The sequence below is a fragment of the Giraffa tippelskirchi genome, chromosome 7, assembly GCF_054371585.1.
Source record: "Giraffa tippelskirchi isolate mGirTip1 chromosome 7, T2T-mGirTip1v1.2.pri, whole genome shotgun sequence".
NCBI lineage: Eukaryota > Metazoa > Chordata > Mammalia > Artiodactyla > Giraffidae > Giraffa > Giraffa tippelskirchi.
In genome coordinates this window covers 35,253,247-35,270,002 of record NC_137281.1, presented here as the reverse complement: position 1 = coordinate 35,270,002, position 16,756 = coordinate 35,253,247, and the positions used below count along the sequence as shown (strand labels likewise).

General features: G+C 48.8%; 1 protein-coding gene and 1 long non-coding RNA gene across 4 annotated transcripts in view; one reads left to right on the top strand and one right to left on the bottom strand.

Moving 5' to 3' along the window:
• Nucleotides 1-11,115, top strand: part of USB1 (U6 snRNA biogenesis phosphodiesterase 1) — a 16,874-nt gene extending 5,759 nt beyond the window's left edge. For 2 of the 3 annotated variants that reach the window (XM_081511762.1, XM_081511760.1), the window contains exons 4-7: nucleotides 5,077-5,130; nucleotides 7,532-7,637; nucleotides 8,865-8,948; nucleotides 10,009-11,115. In XM_081511762.1, the coding sequence (XP_081367888.1) occupies nucleotides 5,077-5,130; nucleotides 7,532-7,637; nucleotides 8,865-8,948; nucleotides 10,009-10,113 (349 nt within the window). In that variant the 3' untranslated portion in view covers nucleotides 10,114-11,115. The remainder of the gene's footprint in view (nucleotides 1-5,076; nucleotides 5,131-7,531; nucleotides 7,638-8,864; nucleotides 8,949-10,008) is intronic. The other variant, XM_081511761.1, reaches the window with a different exon arrangement.
• LOC145514286 (uncharacterized) overlaps nucleotides 1,128-16,756 on the bottom strand; it is a 25,721-nt gene continuing 10,092 nt past the window's right edge. Inside the window, exons 3-5 of the long non-coding RNA XR_014060021.1 lie at nucleotides 7,263-7,356; nucleotides 5,590-5,765; nucleotides 1,128-3,039 (exon numbers count right to left, since the gene is read on the bottom strand). This is a non-coding gene — a long non-coding RNA (uncharacterized LOC145514286). The remainder of the gene's footprint in view (nucleotides 3,040-5,589; nucleotides 5,766-7,262; nucleotides 7,357-16,756) is intronic.

The following is a 16,756-nucleotide window of genomic DNA, read 5'->3' as shown; positions in this document are numbered from 1 at the left end:
GTCCCAAGTTCCCATGTGGATGGACCTGTGGGGTGGTGTTTCCCCAGCAAGCAGGCCAAACCTAAAGGTTAGCGCACTGAGTATCTCCCAGAGCTGTGCCCTGTACACATCATCCCGTGTGACTTTGTTGTATGAAACAGAACCCGTAAGATGTATACAGATAAGAAGAGACTTATTACAGGTATTGGCTTATGTAGTTATGGAGGCCAAGAAGTCCACTATCTGCCATCTGCAAGGAGAGAACTAGGAGAGCTGGTTGTGTAATTCAGTTTGATTCCAAAGTCCTAAAAATCGGGGGACTGATGGTGTAAGTCCTGAAAGCCTAAAAACCAGGAGTGCTGATGTTAGAGAGTAGGAGAAGATGGATGTCTCAACTCATGCAGGGAAGGAGAGTTTGTCCTTCCTCTGCCTTTCTGTTCCATTCAGGCCCTCAGCACGTTGGATAACACCCACCCGTTGAGGAAGGCCATTTGCTTTACTCAGTTCATCGGTTCAAATGCTAATCTTTCCAGAAGCACCCTCACAGACAAACCCCAAGATAATGGTTTACCAACTATCTGGGCATCCCTTAGATCCGTCAGGTTAACACAAAATTAACCATCACCAGTCCACCCCTTCTCAACTTGACACTTACATGCATCTTCTTAAACCATACTTAATCTCTAAATTAAGACTACAACAAGGCCATAACTCTGCCTAACATGATACAACGTCCATTGTGCTTCTGAAAATGCACTAATCCTTTCTCAGAAGAGGGGGTAAGGTTCTTGAGCAATGTTTTTACTCTTCTAGTCACCCCTAACTTGAATGTGTGCATGCGTGCTCAGTTGTGTCCAACTCTTTGTGACCCCATGGACTGTAGCCCACCAGGCTCCTCTGTCCATGGCTTTGCCTAGGCAAGAATACTGGAATGGGTTGCCATTTCCTCCTCAAGGGGATCTTCCCAACCCAGGGATCAAACCCGTGTCTCCTGCATTGGCAGGTGGATTCTTTTACCACTGAGCCACCTAGGAAGCCCATAACTTGAATACCAATTAACAACACTTAAATACTAAAATAAAGTAATTACATCTTATATTATGTGATAAGGGAGTAAGAGAAGAAAACAAAGATATTTGCTTAATATATGTATAGGCAAATCTTGTTTTATTATGTTTCACCGATACGGCATTTTTTTAACAAACTGAAGGTTTGTGGCAACCCTGCATTGAGCAAGTCTGTAAGCATCATGTTCCAACATTTGCTCTTGTGTCTGTCATATTTTGGTAATTCTTGCAATATTTCAAACTTTCTCATTATCCTTATACTTGTCATAGTGATATTTGACGTTACTATTGTAATTGTTTTGGGGTGCCAGGAGCTACACCCATATAAGAGGGCAAACAATTGATAAATGTGAATGTTCTGACTGCTCCACCAACCAGCCATTCCCCCATGTCTCTCTCCCTCCCCTTGGGCCTCCCTATTCCCTGAGATACAACAGTATTGAAATTAATAACCCTACAGTAGCCTCTTAAGTGTTCAAGTGAAAGGAAGGATCACATGTGTCTCACTTTAACTCAAAAGCCAAAAATGATTAAGCCTAGTGAGGAAGGCATGTCAAAAGTGGAAGGAGACTGGAAGCTAGGCCTCTTGTCCCTGTTAGCCAAGTTGTGACTGAAAAGGGAAAGTTCTTGAAGGAAATCAAAAGTGCTCCTCCAGCGAATGCAGGAATGATAAAGCGAAAGAGCCTGGAGAAAGTTTTAGTGGTCTGGACAGATGATGAAACCGGCCACAGCATTCCCTTCAGCCAAAGCCTGATTCAGAGCAAGGCCCTAACTCTTCAATTCTGTGAAGGCTGAGAGAAGGGAGGAAGCTGCAGGAGAAAAAGTTTGAAGCTGCCAGAGGTCGGTTCATGAGGTTTAAGGGAAGAAGCCATCTCCATAACATGAAAGTGTGAGATGAAGCTGCAAGTGCTGATGTAGATGCTGTCACAAATTACCCAGAAGATCTAGCTAGGATCATTAATAAAGGTGGCCACACCAAGCAACAGATTTTTCAGTGTGGATAAAACAGCCTTCTATTGCAAGAAGATGCCAGCTAGGATTTTCATAGCCTGAGAGGGGGTGTCAGTGCCTAGCTTCACAGCTTCAAAGAACAGGCTGACTCTCTTGTTAGGGGCTAATACAGCTGGTGATTTTAAGTTTAATCCTCTGCTCATTTGCTATTTAAAAAATCCTCAGGCCCTTAAGAATTATGCTAAATCTACTCTGCTAATGCTCTATTAATGTAACAACAAAGCCTAGATGACAGCACATCTGTTGACAACCTAGCTGGTTTACTGAATATTTCAAGTCTACCGTTGAGACATCCAGCTCAGAAAAAAGGTTCCTATTAAAATATTAGTGCTCAGTGACAGTGCACTTGGAGACCCAAGAGTTCTGATGGAGATGGACAATGAGGTCAGTGTCGTTTCTATGTTGCTAACACAACATCCATTCTGCAGTCCATGGATCAAGGGCTAAATTTCAACCTTCAAGTCTTAGTTAAGAAATAGGTTTCATTTATGTTATAGCCGCCATGGGTAATAATTCCGCTGATGGATCTGGGCAAAGTCAGTTGAAAACCTCTGGAAAGGATTCACCATTCTAGGTGCCGTTAAGAACATTTGTGATTCATGGGAAAAGGTCAAAATACCAACATACACGGGAGTTTGGAAGAAGTTGGTTCCAGTCCTCCTGGGTGACTTTGAAGGGTGCAAGACTTCAGTGGAGGAAGTAACTGCAGATGTGATGGAAGAAGCAAGACAGCTAGAACTAGAAGTGGAGCCTCACGATGGGAGTGAGTTGCTGCCATCTCATGATAAAACTTTAATGGCTGAGGAGTTGCTTCTTATGGCTGAGCAGAGAACGTGGCTTCTTGAGATGGAATCTACTCCTGGTGAAGATGCCATGAAGATAGTTGAAATGACGACAAAGGATTTAGAATATTACATAAACTTAGTTGATAAAGCAGTGGCAGGGTGTGACAGGACTGACTCCAATTTTGAAAGAAGCTCTCCTGTGGGTAAAATGCCATTAAACAGCATTGCATTGCATGCTACAGAGTAATTGTTTGTGGAAGGAAAAGTCAGTTGATGGAGCAAACTTCATCATTTGCCTTATTGTCTTATTCTAAGAAATTACCATCACCACCCTAGTCTTGAGCAACCACTACCTTGACCAGTCAGCAGCCATCTACACTCAGGCAAGACCCTCCCCCAGCAAAGATTATGACTCACTGAAAGCTCAAATGATGGTTAGCAAGTTTGAGTAATAAAGTATTTTAAAAATAAAGTATGTAGATTGTTTCTTTAGATATAATGCCTTTGCATGCTTAGTTGACTGCAGTGTAGTATAAAGATAACTTTTATATGCACTGAGAACCCAAAAAATTGTGACTCACTTTATTGCAGTGTTCTAGATCCAAACTCACAGTGTCCCTGAGGTGTCATGTATTTATACTCATAGATGTAGTCATAAAATAAGGAGATTCTCATGATGATTATAGTCCTCATTTCTGTAACTGGTCACATGATTGCAGCTGATATTTACAGCTACCTTCCGCTACTTAGCTCTCTATTCCCTTTGCCTTCAGCAAGTACCTCAGGTGGTTTGGTTCTTTACCTGGAGTAGTGACCTAAACCTTTATTCCTGAAGGGTCTGTGCCATTACTAGTCCTGCCTGGGTTGGTTGGTGTAATTTTCCACTGGCCTGAAGTCAGTAGGCATGGTTAATACTAAAAGATCTAATAGCAGATCTCCTGTATCCCAGACATCCTCTGCCTTATTTCCATCATGGAGTTCTAGTCCAGTTTCCCCTTGGTGGTCAGGATCAAGGACCCCAGCCAACATTGGAACTCTGTTGATTCAAAGGTACAGGAGTCCAAGGTGGCAAGTCTTTTTTTTTTTTTTTAATATCATTTATTTGGCTGTACCCTGTCTTAGTTGCAACAGGTGGGATCTAGTTCCCCAACCAGGGGTCAAACCCAGGCCCCTGCATTGGGAGTGCGGAATCTTAGCCACTGGACCACCAAGGTGGCAAGTCTCAACTTCCAGTTCAATGGAAGCACTATGTCTCCTGCGGGAAGCATTCCTCCCTCTGGAACTAAGACCTCTGGGCTACCAGAGCATGAAGTTGTGGGAATAGAAAGTAAACATTTTGCTAATGGATCACTCATATTAGTGGTTCCACTCCCATTTCCACCCCTTGATTCCTGGCCCTGTGAATCCTGGCTACGGGAGAAACAGCACCATATGTGTCTGCTGATTCAGAACAGATAGCGTGGGTTCTGTTATAGAATAAAGTAAATGAAAAGTGTTAGTCGCTCAGTTGTGGTCGACTCTTTGCGACCCCTTGGACTGTAGCCTGCTAGGCTCCTCTGTTCATGGAATTTTCCAGGCAAGAATATTGGAGTGGGTTGCCATTCCTTTCTCCAGGGGATCTTCCCAACCCAGGAATCAAAGCCGGGTCTCCCGCATTGCAGGCAGATTCTTTACCATCTAAGCAACCAGGGAAGCCCAAGAATACTGGAGTGGGTAGCCTATCCCTTCTCCAGGGGATCTTCCACGACCCAGGAATCAAACCCAGGTTTCCTGCATTGCAGGCAGCTTCTTTACCATCTGAACTATGTGGGAACCCCCCTGTTGTTGCTTAGCTGGGGTCAGAATTCTCTTTTTCTTTTTAACCTGCAAGGAAAAAATTGTCCCTTAAGTCATCTGTTAGCACCAACCTGATAGTGTCTTTTTCAGTTCCCATCAGTAAAGCTGAGATAGTCTCGAATTGCTTATCGAAATCAACTATTCTTAATAAAGTAAAATTTTTGCTAGCATCTGAATGAAGCTATGGGTTACCTGGACTCGGTGATTATTTAAGGTCTTGCCCAGCTCTTATATTTTAGGGTTGATTTTACCACCCATGATAGGACGACAATACTACATATGAAATGAATTAACTTAACTATAGTTTCAAAGTGATGTTTTTTTAATATAAACTGTTCTCTCTAAAAAATTTTTTCATATCATTCTTCCTGAGATGTGGTTCTTTTTCTTAATTTCAGATTTTGCTTTACCGCCGACCAGGTAAAGATTTACACCAATCAAGAGAAAACCAGGTGGGTCTCCTTGCTCTGCCTCCAGTTGTTCCCAGAAGAGGATTCTTTGCAGTAAAGACTTGAGGGGGCCTTGTCTGTCTCCTTTTTTGGTTTGTTTGTGCTTTAACCAGCTCTATGACTACCAAGGCAGTTGTCCCCAAATCTGAACCTTTCATTAAGAACAATAACTCCAGGAGCATGAAAGGAGGAGCAGAGGTAGAGAATAACATCTTGGTTTAGTGGGAAAAGCCTGAGACTCAAAAAAAACCCCTGGGTGCCTGCCCAGCTCTGTCTCCAATTTAACGTTGAGCTCATACCTTCAACCTCTGTGACCTGCCATTTCCAAGCTGTCACAGGCGTGCCCTGACACATCTATCAGAGGGCAGTTGTGAGGCTCAGATGAACCAAACGAGTTTTATAAAAGCATTCAAGGATGAGATGAACAAAAGAAATTGTTATTAACAAGGCTTCAAAGCAAACCTCCTTGCCAGATCCCCTCACTGAGTTGCCTTCTGCTCTCAGCACCTCTGAGAGGATGGCTCATTCCTTCATTCTGCAAAACTGGTTCAGCACGTCCTGGTGCCAGGGACTTGCTGTACACCGCAGATCAGCAATGAAAAGGTCAGCGCAGTCCTTGCTCTTTGGGGTCTCACGTTCTGCAGGGGGAGATAAACAATAAACAAGGAAATGAGACTCTTAGAAACTACTGTGTGATATGAGTCTGGATCATGCAGCCAAGGACGGCACTAGGGAGCTGGCATTTGCCAGCGACCTAAGGATGAGAAGTAATGAGCCTTGGGAAATGCTGCTGAGAGAGCCTCCAAGCAGAGGACACAGCCGAGGAGGTAGTCTGAGGAGGAAGGAGCCTGGCATGTTTGAGGAGGCCAGTGAAGTGGAACCCAGGGAGCAAGTGGGAGAGGGGGAGATGAGTCAGGCTGGGTTAGCTCCTGCCGGGCCTTCAAGGTCAAGGTCAGGAGTTTTCAGGGTCACGGAAGCTACTGGAGGGATCTGCTCAGAGACGTGATCTGACCTATGTTTGTAAACGTCAATCTGGTCCAATCGTGTCTGTGGCTTCCACATGGAGACAAGATGTAAAGGAGGTTGGATGCAGGGAGAGAGAGAGGAGACAGGTGTCACCGTCCAGGTGAGGCGCCAAGGGTGTCCTGACTGACAGTGATGGCAGTGCAAGGGCCAAGAAGCAGATGCATCCCTGATACAGTGCAGGTAGAATCAACCAGAATCAGCAGTGAGTCCGATCTATGCACAGTAAGGGGAAGAACCAAAGTAGATGCCTGGACTTGGGGTTTGAACAGTTGGGTAAATAAATGGCCTCATTTCCCAAGATGGGAAACGCCAATGGGAGGAAAATCAGTTTTGCTTTGTTCCCAGTAAATGTTGCCACTGATGATGCGCCCGGGTACCCCCAGGTGGAAGAGGCAGACAGGAGAGGTGCCAGCCAGAGATGGAAATGTGGGAGCCATCGGGCTGTGTGGTACTGAAAGCAGGGCTGGGGTGGGGGCCAGGGGCACACGGAGCAGATCCAAGGCCTGAGGGCTGGGCTCTGCAACCCCTGACCATTTAGAGGCTGGAAAGAAGAGAGGGCGGCAGAGGAGACTGAACTGGAGGCCAGAGGCAGGGTCACACCAGGACTGTGTAGTGGGTGGTCTCTTGGAGCCAAGAGGGGAAAAAAGGGTTTCAGGGAGGGAGGAACCAGCTGTGTCAGACCCTGCTGAGAGGCCAAGGTGAGGCTGGAGAAGTGTCCATCAAGTGCAGTACCCCGGAGGTGGGCAGCAGCTTTGATGGGAACTGGCTGAAGACGGCGGGGCGGGAGAGACAGGGGAGGCGGGAGAGACAGAGGAGGGAGACAGAGCATCTGAACATCAAGTCTGACTGAGCATGGGTTGGGGGCTGGCTGAGAACGCAGTTTCAAAGGAGGGGTTTTAAGGATGAGAGAGTGCTCAGAATTCCCTGGCGGTCCAGTGGTTTAGACTCTGAACTTCCACTGCAGGAGGCACGGGTTTGATCTCCAGTGTGGGGAACTAAGATCCCCCATGCTGTGCTGCGGGGCCAAAAATAAATAAGAATAAAGATGAGAGTGTGCTACTGGGAGGGAGTCAGTGCCAGAGAGGGAAGCCCTGGAGAAAGAGACCCACCTGGGAGCAATGATGGTGAGCCTGGGCACAGAAGCATCGGGTCTGTAGACTTGGCAGTGGCGAATGAAGATGGTCCTATGGGGGATCTTAGACCCTAGGGAGAGAGGGGAGGATGGGAGAGCCAGCTCAGAGAGCAGGGCAGTGAACTGAGTTCATGACGCAGACCTCCCGGCTTCCCTCTGTCGCATCCTCTGCCCCCCTCACGGATGGTTTATGTTCTCAGCGTCTGTCTCACGCCTGCGTTGTCTCCACCACTGTCTCCCCCCCAGGACCTTTGTAGGGCTCGAGGTCACCTCAGGGCATGCCCACTTCCTGGACCTGGTTGCAGAGGTAGACAGGGTCATGGAGGAGTTTGACCTCAGCACTTTCTATCAGGTAATCAGTGGTGTCCTTTTTCCTCTCCACCGACCCATCTCTAATGGGAATAAAACCAGCCTTAAAGAAACCCTTGCTAGAGGCAAACCATAGAGCCCTCCAGAACTTTCCCAGGGGAAGCGTCCATTCAGCTGGCCCTCAGAGGACCCACACCCCTGGGGAGTTGAGGGTCTGATGTGGGGTCAGATACTGCCCAGCCAAAGTCCAGCATTTCTTACAAATCTTCTGGTATCTCTTCAGTATGCTCAATGAGATCTATGCCTTCGACTCTGATGTATCCATGCTTATCTTTGTATTTTTTAAGAAGTAGTTTTCCCTAGTGTTTTTTAGTCGCATCAACACTGCAGGTAGAGTCGAGGCTTCACATCCCTTCCTGTGCCTTGCCCCATGCCCTCCAGGGGAACTTGAACCTGCCGAAGTCAAATATTATGGCTTTAAAGGGCCAGTGGTTTTGCTTGATATATTCTTTTAAAACCATGCTGTGATACAGAAGTATGAATTTGAATGGAGATAATTTACAGTTTTATCCTAACTTTAGATATTTCAGGTTTTGTTCACCTTAAAAAGTATGTCATCTGTTGAAATGTTTTATGTCAGAAAACATTAAATCTGGGACATGGGTTCTCTTCCACGTCCCAGATGTAAGGACTCAATGTTATGACATGTAAAGGAGAGCCTCTGAGAACAGGGATTGTCTTAGCTCAGGCTGCCATAGCCAAATACGAGAGGCTGGATGACTTAAACAACAGAACTTTATTTTCTCACAATCCTGGAGCCTAGAAGCCTGAAACCAAGGTGCCATCGTGGTCGGTTTCTGGTGAGGCCTCCTTTCTTGGCTTGTCGACGGCCATCTTCCCGCCTTGTGTCCTCACTCGATGGAAAGAGAAAGGCAGCAGCCATCTGCCGTCGCTTATGTGGACACCAGCCCCCTCACAAGGGCTCCACCTTCATAACCTCAGCTAAACCCAGTTATCTCCCAAGGGCCTCTTCTCCAAATACCATCACCTTGGGGGTTAAGACTTTGATATATGAACTGGGACGGGGAGGGGACACAATTCAGTCCGCCGCAAGGACCAGCCCAGGGCTATTGTATCTGTCCGTGGAGGCACTTGGGATCAACACCAAGGATCTGGTCTCCGTGGATCAGGTCAGAGATCCAGCAGGGATACCAGGACAACTCTGTCACGGAGCTGCTGTGACGTCTGCCTCCCTGTGGTTCCTCTGCAGGACCCCTCCTTCCACATCAGCCTGGCCTGGTGCGTGGGTGACGCGCGTCTCCAGCTGGAAGGGCCGTGCCTGCAGGAACTACAGGTGAATTCCTGGTGTGAGAGCCGGGCAGGTGCTCTCGCATCTGGAAGTGATGCCGTAGAAGGTGGGGGGTGGGAAGGGGGCTGACAAGCCCTGAGGGTTAGGCCCGCAAACCTGAATCCCTGGGAGATAACTGGCCTGGCCGAAGAGACCCACACCTCACCCTGCTCCCCTGAGCGCAGTCTCAGACCAGCGACGGAGCACCACCTGGGAGCTTATTAGCGACACTCACTCTCTCACCCCAACCCAGACCCAAAGAGTCAGAAGTTAACAAGATGTCTGGGGATTTGTGTGCACGTTAAAAACTGGAGAAGCCCTGCCCGAGAACACTGATCAGAGAGGATGCTGCCGACCTCCCTTCAAGTCGCAGCCCCTCGCTCAGAGGTCAAAGGCTCGGGTGCTCACAGGGGCCTGGCAGGGGTTGGAAATGAGTGAAACGTGCCAGGTGTCCAGAACATCCACCCTCACAGCCTTTCTCATCTTGTGATAAGTAGGGGGTAACTTTCACTTTCCCATCAGCGCGCTCAGAGGAGCTGATACTCACCTCTAGGGCAGGAGACGGTGGGGAGTTGCCATGCAGGAATGTGTACCTTGTGTTGCAAGCACTTGTTTTTCAAGAGAAGCCAGAAACCTAGATTTTTGTTTTGTATGTGTAATCCTCCTATTTTCAAATGTTGGCCACCAGTATGTATTTTTTTAAGAAAATACTGTTTGAGCCAAACCAAACACATGCAGGCAGGAGACAGCCCCTGGGCCATTATCAGGTAGCCACATCTGCTCTGGGCCAGATCACGCTGGAGGCAGCAAGGAGCTCTGGGCTCCAGCTCCAGCAGACCCAGGTCCCAAGCCTGGTTTTATCGGATTCTGTGATCCAGGACTCCAAGCATCCACTTCCTTGTCTGCCAAGGTGGAATGATAGCACTGACCTCACAGAATAGCAGAGCTGATTAGACAAGGTAGCCTAACCTCTGAAGGATTTTGGTAGTCTGGCTTTGTTCCCAGTGCCGTCTGGGTCCCTGATTCCCTTTAACGCGACTGTCCTCTCCTGGCTCCCGCTTTTAAGGGAATCGTGGATGAGTTTGAAGACTCCGAAATGCTGCTGCGTGCATATGCCGAGCAGATCCGCTGCAAGTCTGGGAACAAATTCTTCTTGATGCCTTTGAAGTGAGCACCAGAGGCCCTCATTGCCCTGGCCCCCTCTGCAGCCAGACAGAGATGGAAGAACCCACTCAGATCGCTGGGGATGCTGCCAGCCCTCCACTGAGGGGCCTGGCCGGAGGAGGCGCAGCTGCTCCGAGTGCTCACCGGGAGCTGGTTCTCTTTTGGCCCCTTTAGGTTGCAGGTCGGGTACCACTGCGTTATGGTCTTTCCCAGAAATCACCAGTAGAGGGCAGCCTGGACTTCCTAGTTCTAGGTCTGTGGTGGTTATGCAAAAAAGCAAAACAAAACAAAAAATGGGGGTCATCTGGTGAGCCCACCCATACTTAGCCAGAACCCCCACAGTAGTCACACCAACAAACAGCCCCTCCCATACACCCCCTTGGGCTGTCTGCATTTGGATGCCATTGGCCCCCCAGACGAGGGTTTTATAAGCCATCATGCCCTGTCTCATCTCTGCTCAGGCCTGACAAAAGGTGCTTCCGCGGGCCTGTCATGCTCCCTCCTTGAAGCTGTGTCGCTTTTATTTATTTATTTTTAGTCTCACCCCCTCCTATGCCAGTGGAGGCCATCTCAGGGCCAAGGCCCAGGGTGCTAATTTGTGGTTTAGCATCAGTTTTCTCCATTCCTTCCTCCCACTCACCCCGAGCCAGGTGCCTGGGGAGACTTGAGCAGATGTTTCATCTTGGCCCGACTGGTGGCTTTAAGCCAGGCCTCCAACGCTTTGACCTCTGGCTTCCCATCAGCTTCCCAAAGAAGCTGAGAGGCGCCTTCCCCAGGCAGAGCTAGCTTTCTGCCACCTCCGGCTGCCTGCTGCGGCCTGCGGGCGTTCTGGGGGCACTCAGAGGAAGGGCCAGGGCTTGCACAGGGATTTTGTTTTCCTTGAGCCCTCACCAGAGCCAAGGACCAGTCATCTCTCCAGCTGCCACCTGGATTTCTAGTGATGGCGGAAGAGATACTTTCATGTTTTACATTATGTTCAGCAAATAAAACTTAGGGTTTTTATTTTGGACTGTGTTTTGGACTGCTTCTGTTCAACCAGGTGCAAAGATGACTTTCCTCTGCCCCCATCTTCTCTAGCCTGCTTCCTGGTGGGGATGTACTCTTGGGAGTCTCTGTTACGACTTCTAAGGTGGCCATGAGAGGCCTTGATGATGCATCAGTATAGGGTGCGAGCACCTGGCCTGCCAGGCCTGCTCGCCAGAGAGGGGGACACACGGTACCTGGACCAAGGCATAAGCACAGACATCTAGACACAATCCTGCTGTGACACTTTCGGAGTCCTTGCTAGGACCCTCTCATCTGTTCCTCCCATAAATCTCCTGGAGAGTAAACCAGGTAGGAGTGATTATTCTGCTTTTCCAGAAAAGCAGGTTCCATGAATTGCCTGGGGTCATGTGAGAAGTCAGACAAGGCCCTAACCTCAGTGCTGTCCTTTGCAGCCTGCCAGGCCCGCTCTCCCTGCTCCAGCCCAGACCACCCCTTCTCCCCTGGGAAGGATGTGGGGAGAAGGGGGCCTGTTCCTCCGGTTCCCACTCTCCCTCCTGAACCTCTGAACCTCCATCCTGGCCTCTTCCTGAGGCCAGCTCCCAAATTGCCACCCTGGAGAGACCCAGGAAATCACCTACTGTGCCTTCTTCCCCAAACCTGCATGGAGCTGCTGATTCAACCAGGATTGGCCAGTCAGGTCTGCGGGCTTTTGGAGAGGGAGATGCAGCCCAGCCTTCCTGGCAATTCTGCTGTGCAGCCAGCACTTACTGACACCTGCTCTGTGCCAGCCCCTGACCTGGGCAGCTTAGTGAATCAGCCTCCTCCAACCCTCTGGATATTCATGAAGGGGTGGGGCCCACAGGTTGCAAAGAATTCCCATCCCCATCGTTGCACCTCTCAGACTGGGAGATGCAAGCAAAACCACCCAATTTCCTGCAGGTTCCAATTTCAGGATAGAGACCAGCATCTCACAGGGCAGATTCTGTGGGCACGGACCACCTGATCCTCCTCATCAGGTCCCTGGAGCCTCCGTCTCAGGCACTCCTTCTTCCTGGGAGGGCCCCCCTCACCCCCCACCCCCCGTGTCATGTAGCATCACCATTAACAAACCCAGGGGGACTGACCGGCTGGTCCCCTGGGGGAGGAAGTGGTGCAAGGATGGAATTAGAGTGCGGCATCTTTGAGAGATGGGCCAAGATCAATAACTGGCTCTTCGAGGGAGAATGGAAGCTGGTGAAGGAGGAAGCAGGAGATTCACCGAGGGGGGAGGGGCGGCAGGGCTTGGCGGGCGCCCAGACCCTGAGTGCGCCGCTGGAGAGGCTGTGATCACGGGCGCCACGCTGACAGTGCAGAAGCAGCTGGGGCTCTTCCATAAGAGGAGATGTGTTCAGGAGACAGGAGGCGAGACCAGAGCCAGCTGGGGTCCACCCCTCGGCAGGCTGGCTCGGAATAAAGACACGCTCTCGAGGGGGGTTTTATCACACCAGGGAGGGTGCAAAATCAACACATCTGGCCTCGGTGGTGTCCTTAGATGTTCCCCACAGGGCAGGGAAATCATCATCTCCCGGCCCGTTTGGCCCCCTGCCACCTGGCACTCTCTGTTCTCTCCACATGCCTCTCTAGACCACCCCAGCTTTGTTTCCAAGGAAGAGGGAAATTACCCCAGCTTGTTTGTTTATTCCCGGTCTCGGTCTGGGTACCAGGAGCCCTGAGGGGCCCGCAGCAGGACAGCCAGGGGTTGGGGGTGGGGGGCTCCGGGCCTGCCTCCAACCCACCCTGCCTTTCCTTTACTGAACGAGGGATCTTGGCCTCTACTTGAGCCAGAACCTGCCTTTTACAAATAAGGAGGTTGACCCCAAAAGGGGAGATCACCTGCTCAAGATGGCCTAGTGAATAAAGAAAAAGTTTTAAAAAGGTTGCCCAGTAAGTAAATTTGTGCTGGGCCAGAACCCCTGGCCTGGCTTTGGATCCAGAGCTATTTGTATAACCTCTCACACCCCAGCAGGGTCTCAGAATGAAACTGTGCTGTGAAATGAGGTGTCTGGGATTTAATTCAAAAAGACTCCAGGACGAAAAGGAGGGGAGGGTTAGGGGCTAGATGAAAAGATTGAGGCAAGATGTGGGTGGTGTTTCAAAGCTGGGTGACTGAGAATAGATAGATGTATATATATATATATAACTGAGTCACTTTGCTATACACCTGAAATTAACATGACACTTAATCAACTATACTCCAATTAAAACAAACAAAAAAACTGGGTGGTGACTGAAAGGTTGGAGTTCACAGGGCTCAGTCCTAATGGTCCCCCCTCAGGCCTTGCGGTCTGGCCAGAGCCACAGAACTGCAGACCCCTGTGATGGGTGCAGGTACAAACCTACCTTGGAGCCCTGAGGTACCTGTAGGGGCTAAAACCAGTCACTAGAGAGAAAACAATGACCAGCTCTGTCTGACCATGGGTAAGCAGACAGCACTGCGTACGGTTCCTGGGCTCCCGTCCTTACTAGGTACCCCCTAAAAGCAAGCCTTTTTTTTTTTTAGTTTGCCAATTGTGAATAAATATTATGAAAGATTGCAGTGCAATCAGTTAAATGGAGACAACCCTGTTGTCCATTTCTGATGACGACACTACACTTCCCAGAAGGAAATTTCAAAGTGAAAACTTTAGAAATCCATTTCCCAAATGAGGAACCCCACACAAAAGTTAGTGGAAATGGACGAAGTTGCCCCTTTTTGTCCAAACCTCGACTTCTTTTCCCTCAGGATGCTCTGTTCAACACCAGGTAATGTCCACTGTTGGTGCTGACCAAGATTCTGTGCTTGACCAAACTTTAGTCACGTTCTCCTGAACCCTCTCCCTAACAAGGAACAGAGGCTGAGTTGGAACCCCGTGTTTCTCTGTTTGTAAATGGAAAGGCACCATGTTCGAGAACATAGGGGCTTCTTGGGACTTCCCTGGGGATCCGGTGGCTGAGACTCCGTGTCCTGGGTTCCATCCCTGGTCAGGGAACTAGATCGCACATGCCACATCTAAGCATGAAGATGGAAGATCTCGACTGCCACAGCTAAAACCCGGTGCAGCCAAATTAATTAATTTTTTTTTTAAAGCATTAGTTTAAAAAAATTAAACATGGGGGCTTGTTGATTGACTGAAACTGTCTTCATATTCCTGTGGACCACGTGTTTCTACGGCCTTAGTACTGTCTGTTTTCACTCATAATACCTTACCCCAAACTCTAGAGCTAACACAGCCCCTCTTGGGATTCCTGGAATCTGTTCAAATTAGTCTACCTAAGGGGAAGCCCTAGGGCAAAATAGAACTCAAATTTCTGATGCATGATGGTCCACTTTTTCACTTGATATGAAGAAGCCAAAAATCAGCTAAATGATTCAAACTACTGAAGTTCTTCAACAATGTCTTCGGAAAATATTTTCTGACCCAGTAAACCCCAAAGACCCCTTCACAGTGCCCCGGAGTCCCCCCTCCCAGCTCTCTCTGACATCTGTCCTTCTCCCCAAAATGTCCTTCACCAACGGCAAACACGGGTTTGATCCCTGGTCCAGGAAGATTCCACATGCCATGGGGCAAATAAGCCCATGTGCCACAACTACCAAAGCCTGTGTGCCAAGAGCCCATGCCCCACAACAAGAGAAGCCACGGCAATGAGAGGCCTGTGCACCAGGAGTAGGGAGTAGCCACCGCTCACCACAACTAGAGAAAGTCTATGCATAGCAACGAATACCCGGTGCAGACAAAAATAAAAACATTTTTTAAAAAAACTTTCCCGACCTGCCAAATGAAAAGGGAAAGATTTACTGAAGAACTGAAGACTGTCCTGGGAGCACACTCTCCAAATTCCCCAACTGATGTCAACTTATCCCCCTACCAGTTGACCCTAGGGATGCTGCCCTTTGGTTTGGAAGGCCAAAGGAAACCCCATCTCTGAAGACCCTCAAGAGTCTCAGATGACTGATTCTCACGGGAGAATGAGAGAAGTAAGAGAAAAGTCACCCAGAGCCATCCCACCAAAATGGAGGGGTCCTGTCTTCAAAATTGTAAACAGCAAACAGATGAGTTGTGGCTGCCCATCTAATTGATGGCCATCTCCATCAATTAGAAAGAACACAGTAAGAGCACCCGGGGCTGGACCTGACCTCCCTAACGGCCTCTGCTCTGGCCACAAGCTTTGTAAATGGCCTCAGGCCAGAGCCCCATGACACATTACAGAGAAATAGTATTAACAGGCAAAATGCAAACTTGTCTGACTCCAGGCATTAGCCCAGCATAATGAAGATGGTATTTCCAGAAAATTGCAAGCTTAGGGCACTGCAGTTAAAACAGCTAGAAGGACCTGAAAATTTTAATCTGTGGCAAGCTCCAAAATCATGGTCCCCTCCTTCTGAAATTGTAAGAAAGAAGGACTTGAGCCTAGGAGTGGCCAGACCTTGAGAAGAGGTCTGAGATAGAAATGGATCTTAAGATAGAAATGGATCTTTCCATGCTCTTGCCTAGGATTCCCCAATAGCACTGAAGGCCAGAAGGTCTTGAGGGGCCCTGACTGATAATCCAAGATTTATTAGAAAGGAAATGCTCAGCCCCTATTTCTAATCCATGCATGACTCTCATTTGGGCCATCAAAATCCACAACGGGCAAAGAGGTTAGTTAGTCCAGATCTGAGATTTATTAAAATCGTCAAACTCAGATTTGCCCTGATGCCCAATCCCAGCACTATCCCCTCTGTTGTTCCTCCCAACACCCAATACTTTTCAGCCCTCAACTTGTGTTCTGCCTTGTTTAGGATTCCCCTTTATAAGGAATCCAGTACATGTTGCCTTCACCTGGGATAACCAATAACACACCTGGACTGTTATGCCCCAGGGATTACTGAGGCTCCCACTTTCTTCTCACACATCCTGAATGTCATTTCCAGGGACTTAAAATTCCCAGGAGACTCCACCATAATCCAAAAGGCAGATGACCTCCTTCTATGTTCTGGCAGTCATGACAACCCCTTTTGGACACTGAAGACCTTTCGAAGGCATTCGCAAGAAAGGGCCGCGAGGAGGCTAGAGACAAATCTCAGCTATGCTGTGTGTCTGCTATCTGGGTCATGATATTTCAGCTGCAGGGAAAACCATCTCCCCTGGCTCTGCTATTCAACATTTTTCCTCTCCCTGGAAGAAAAGGACAAACAGGGTTTGGGGGTCCTGTGGGATATTATAGGCCATGGAAACCTCATTTTTTTAAAGTATTTTTATTTATTTTTAAATTATCTTTGGCTGTGCTGGGTCTTTGTTGCCGCACGGGCTTTCTCTAATTGCGGCGAGCAGGGCAGGGACTCCTCTCTAGTTGTGGTGCGCAGGCTTCTCATGGTGGGGGCTTCTCTTGTGGCAGAGCACAGGCTGCAGGGAAGCAGGCTTCCGTAGGTGCAGCGCACTTAGTTGTTTCGAGGCAGGTGGCATCTTCGCGGACCAGGGATCGACCCTCTGTCCCCCGCATTGGCAGGCGGATTCTTAATCACTGGACCACCAGGGAAGTCCTGTAATTTCTCTATAATTGCCTCACCCCTCTATGCCATGACTGGAGAGGCACCCCCAGTCCCAGTAGTTCAGAACCCCCTTTCCAAAGATGCTTGCCAAGAACCTTAAGGGCTCTCTGCTTTC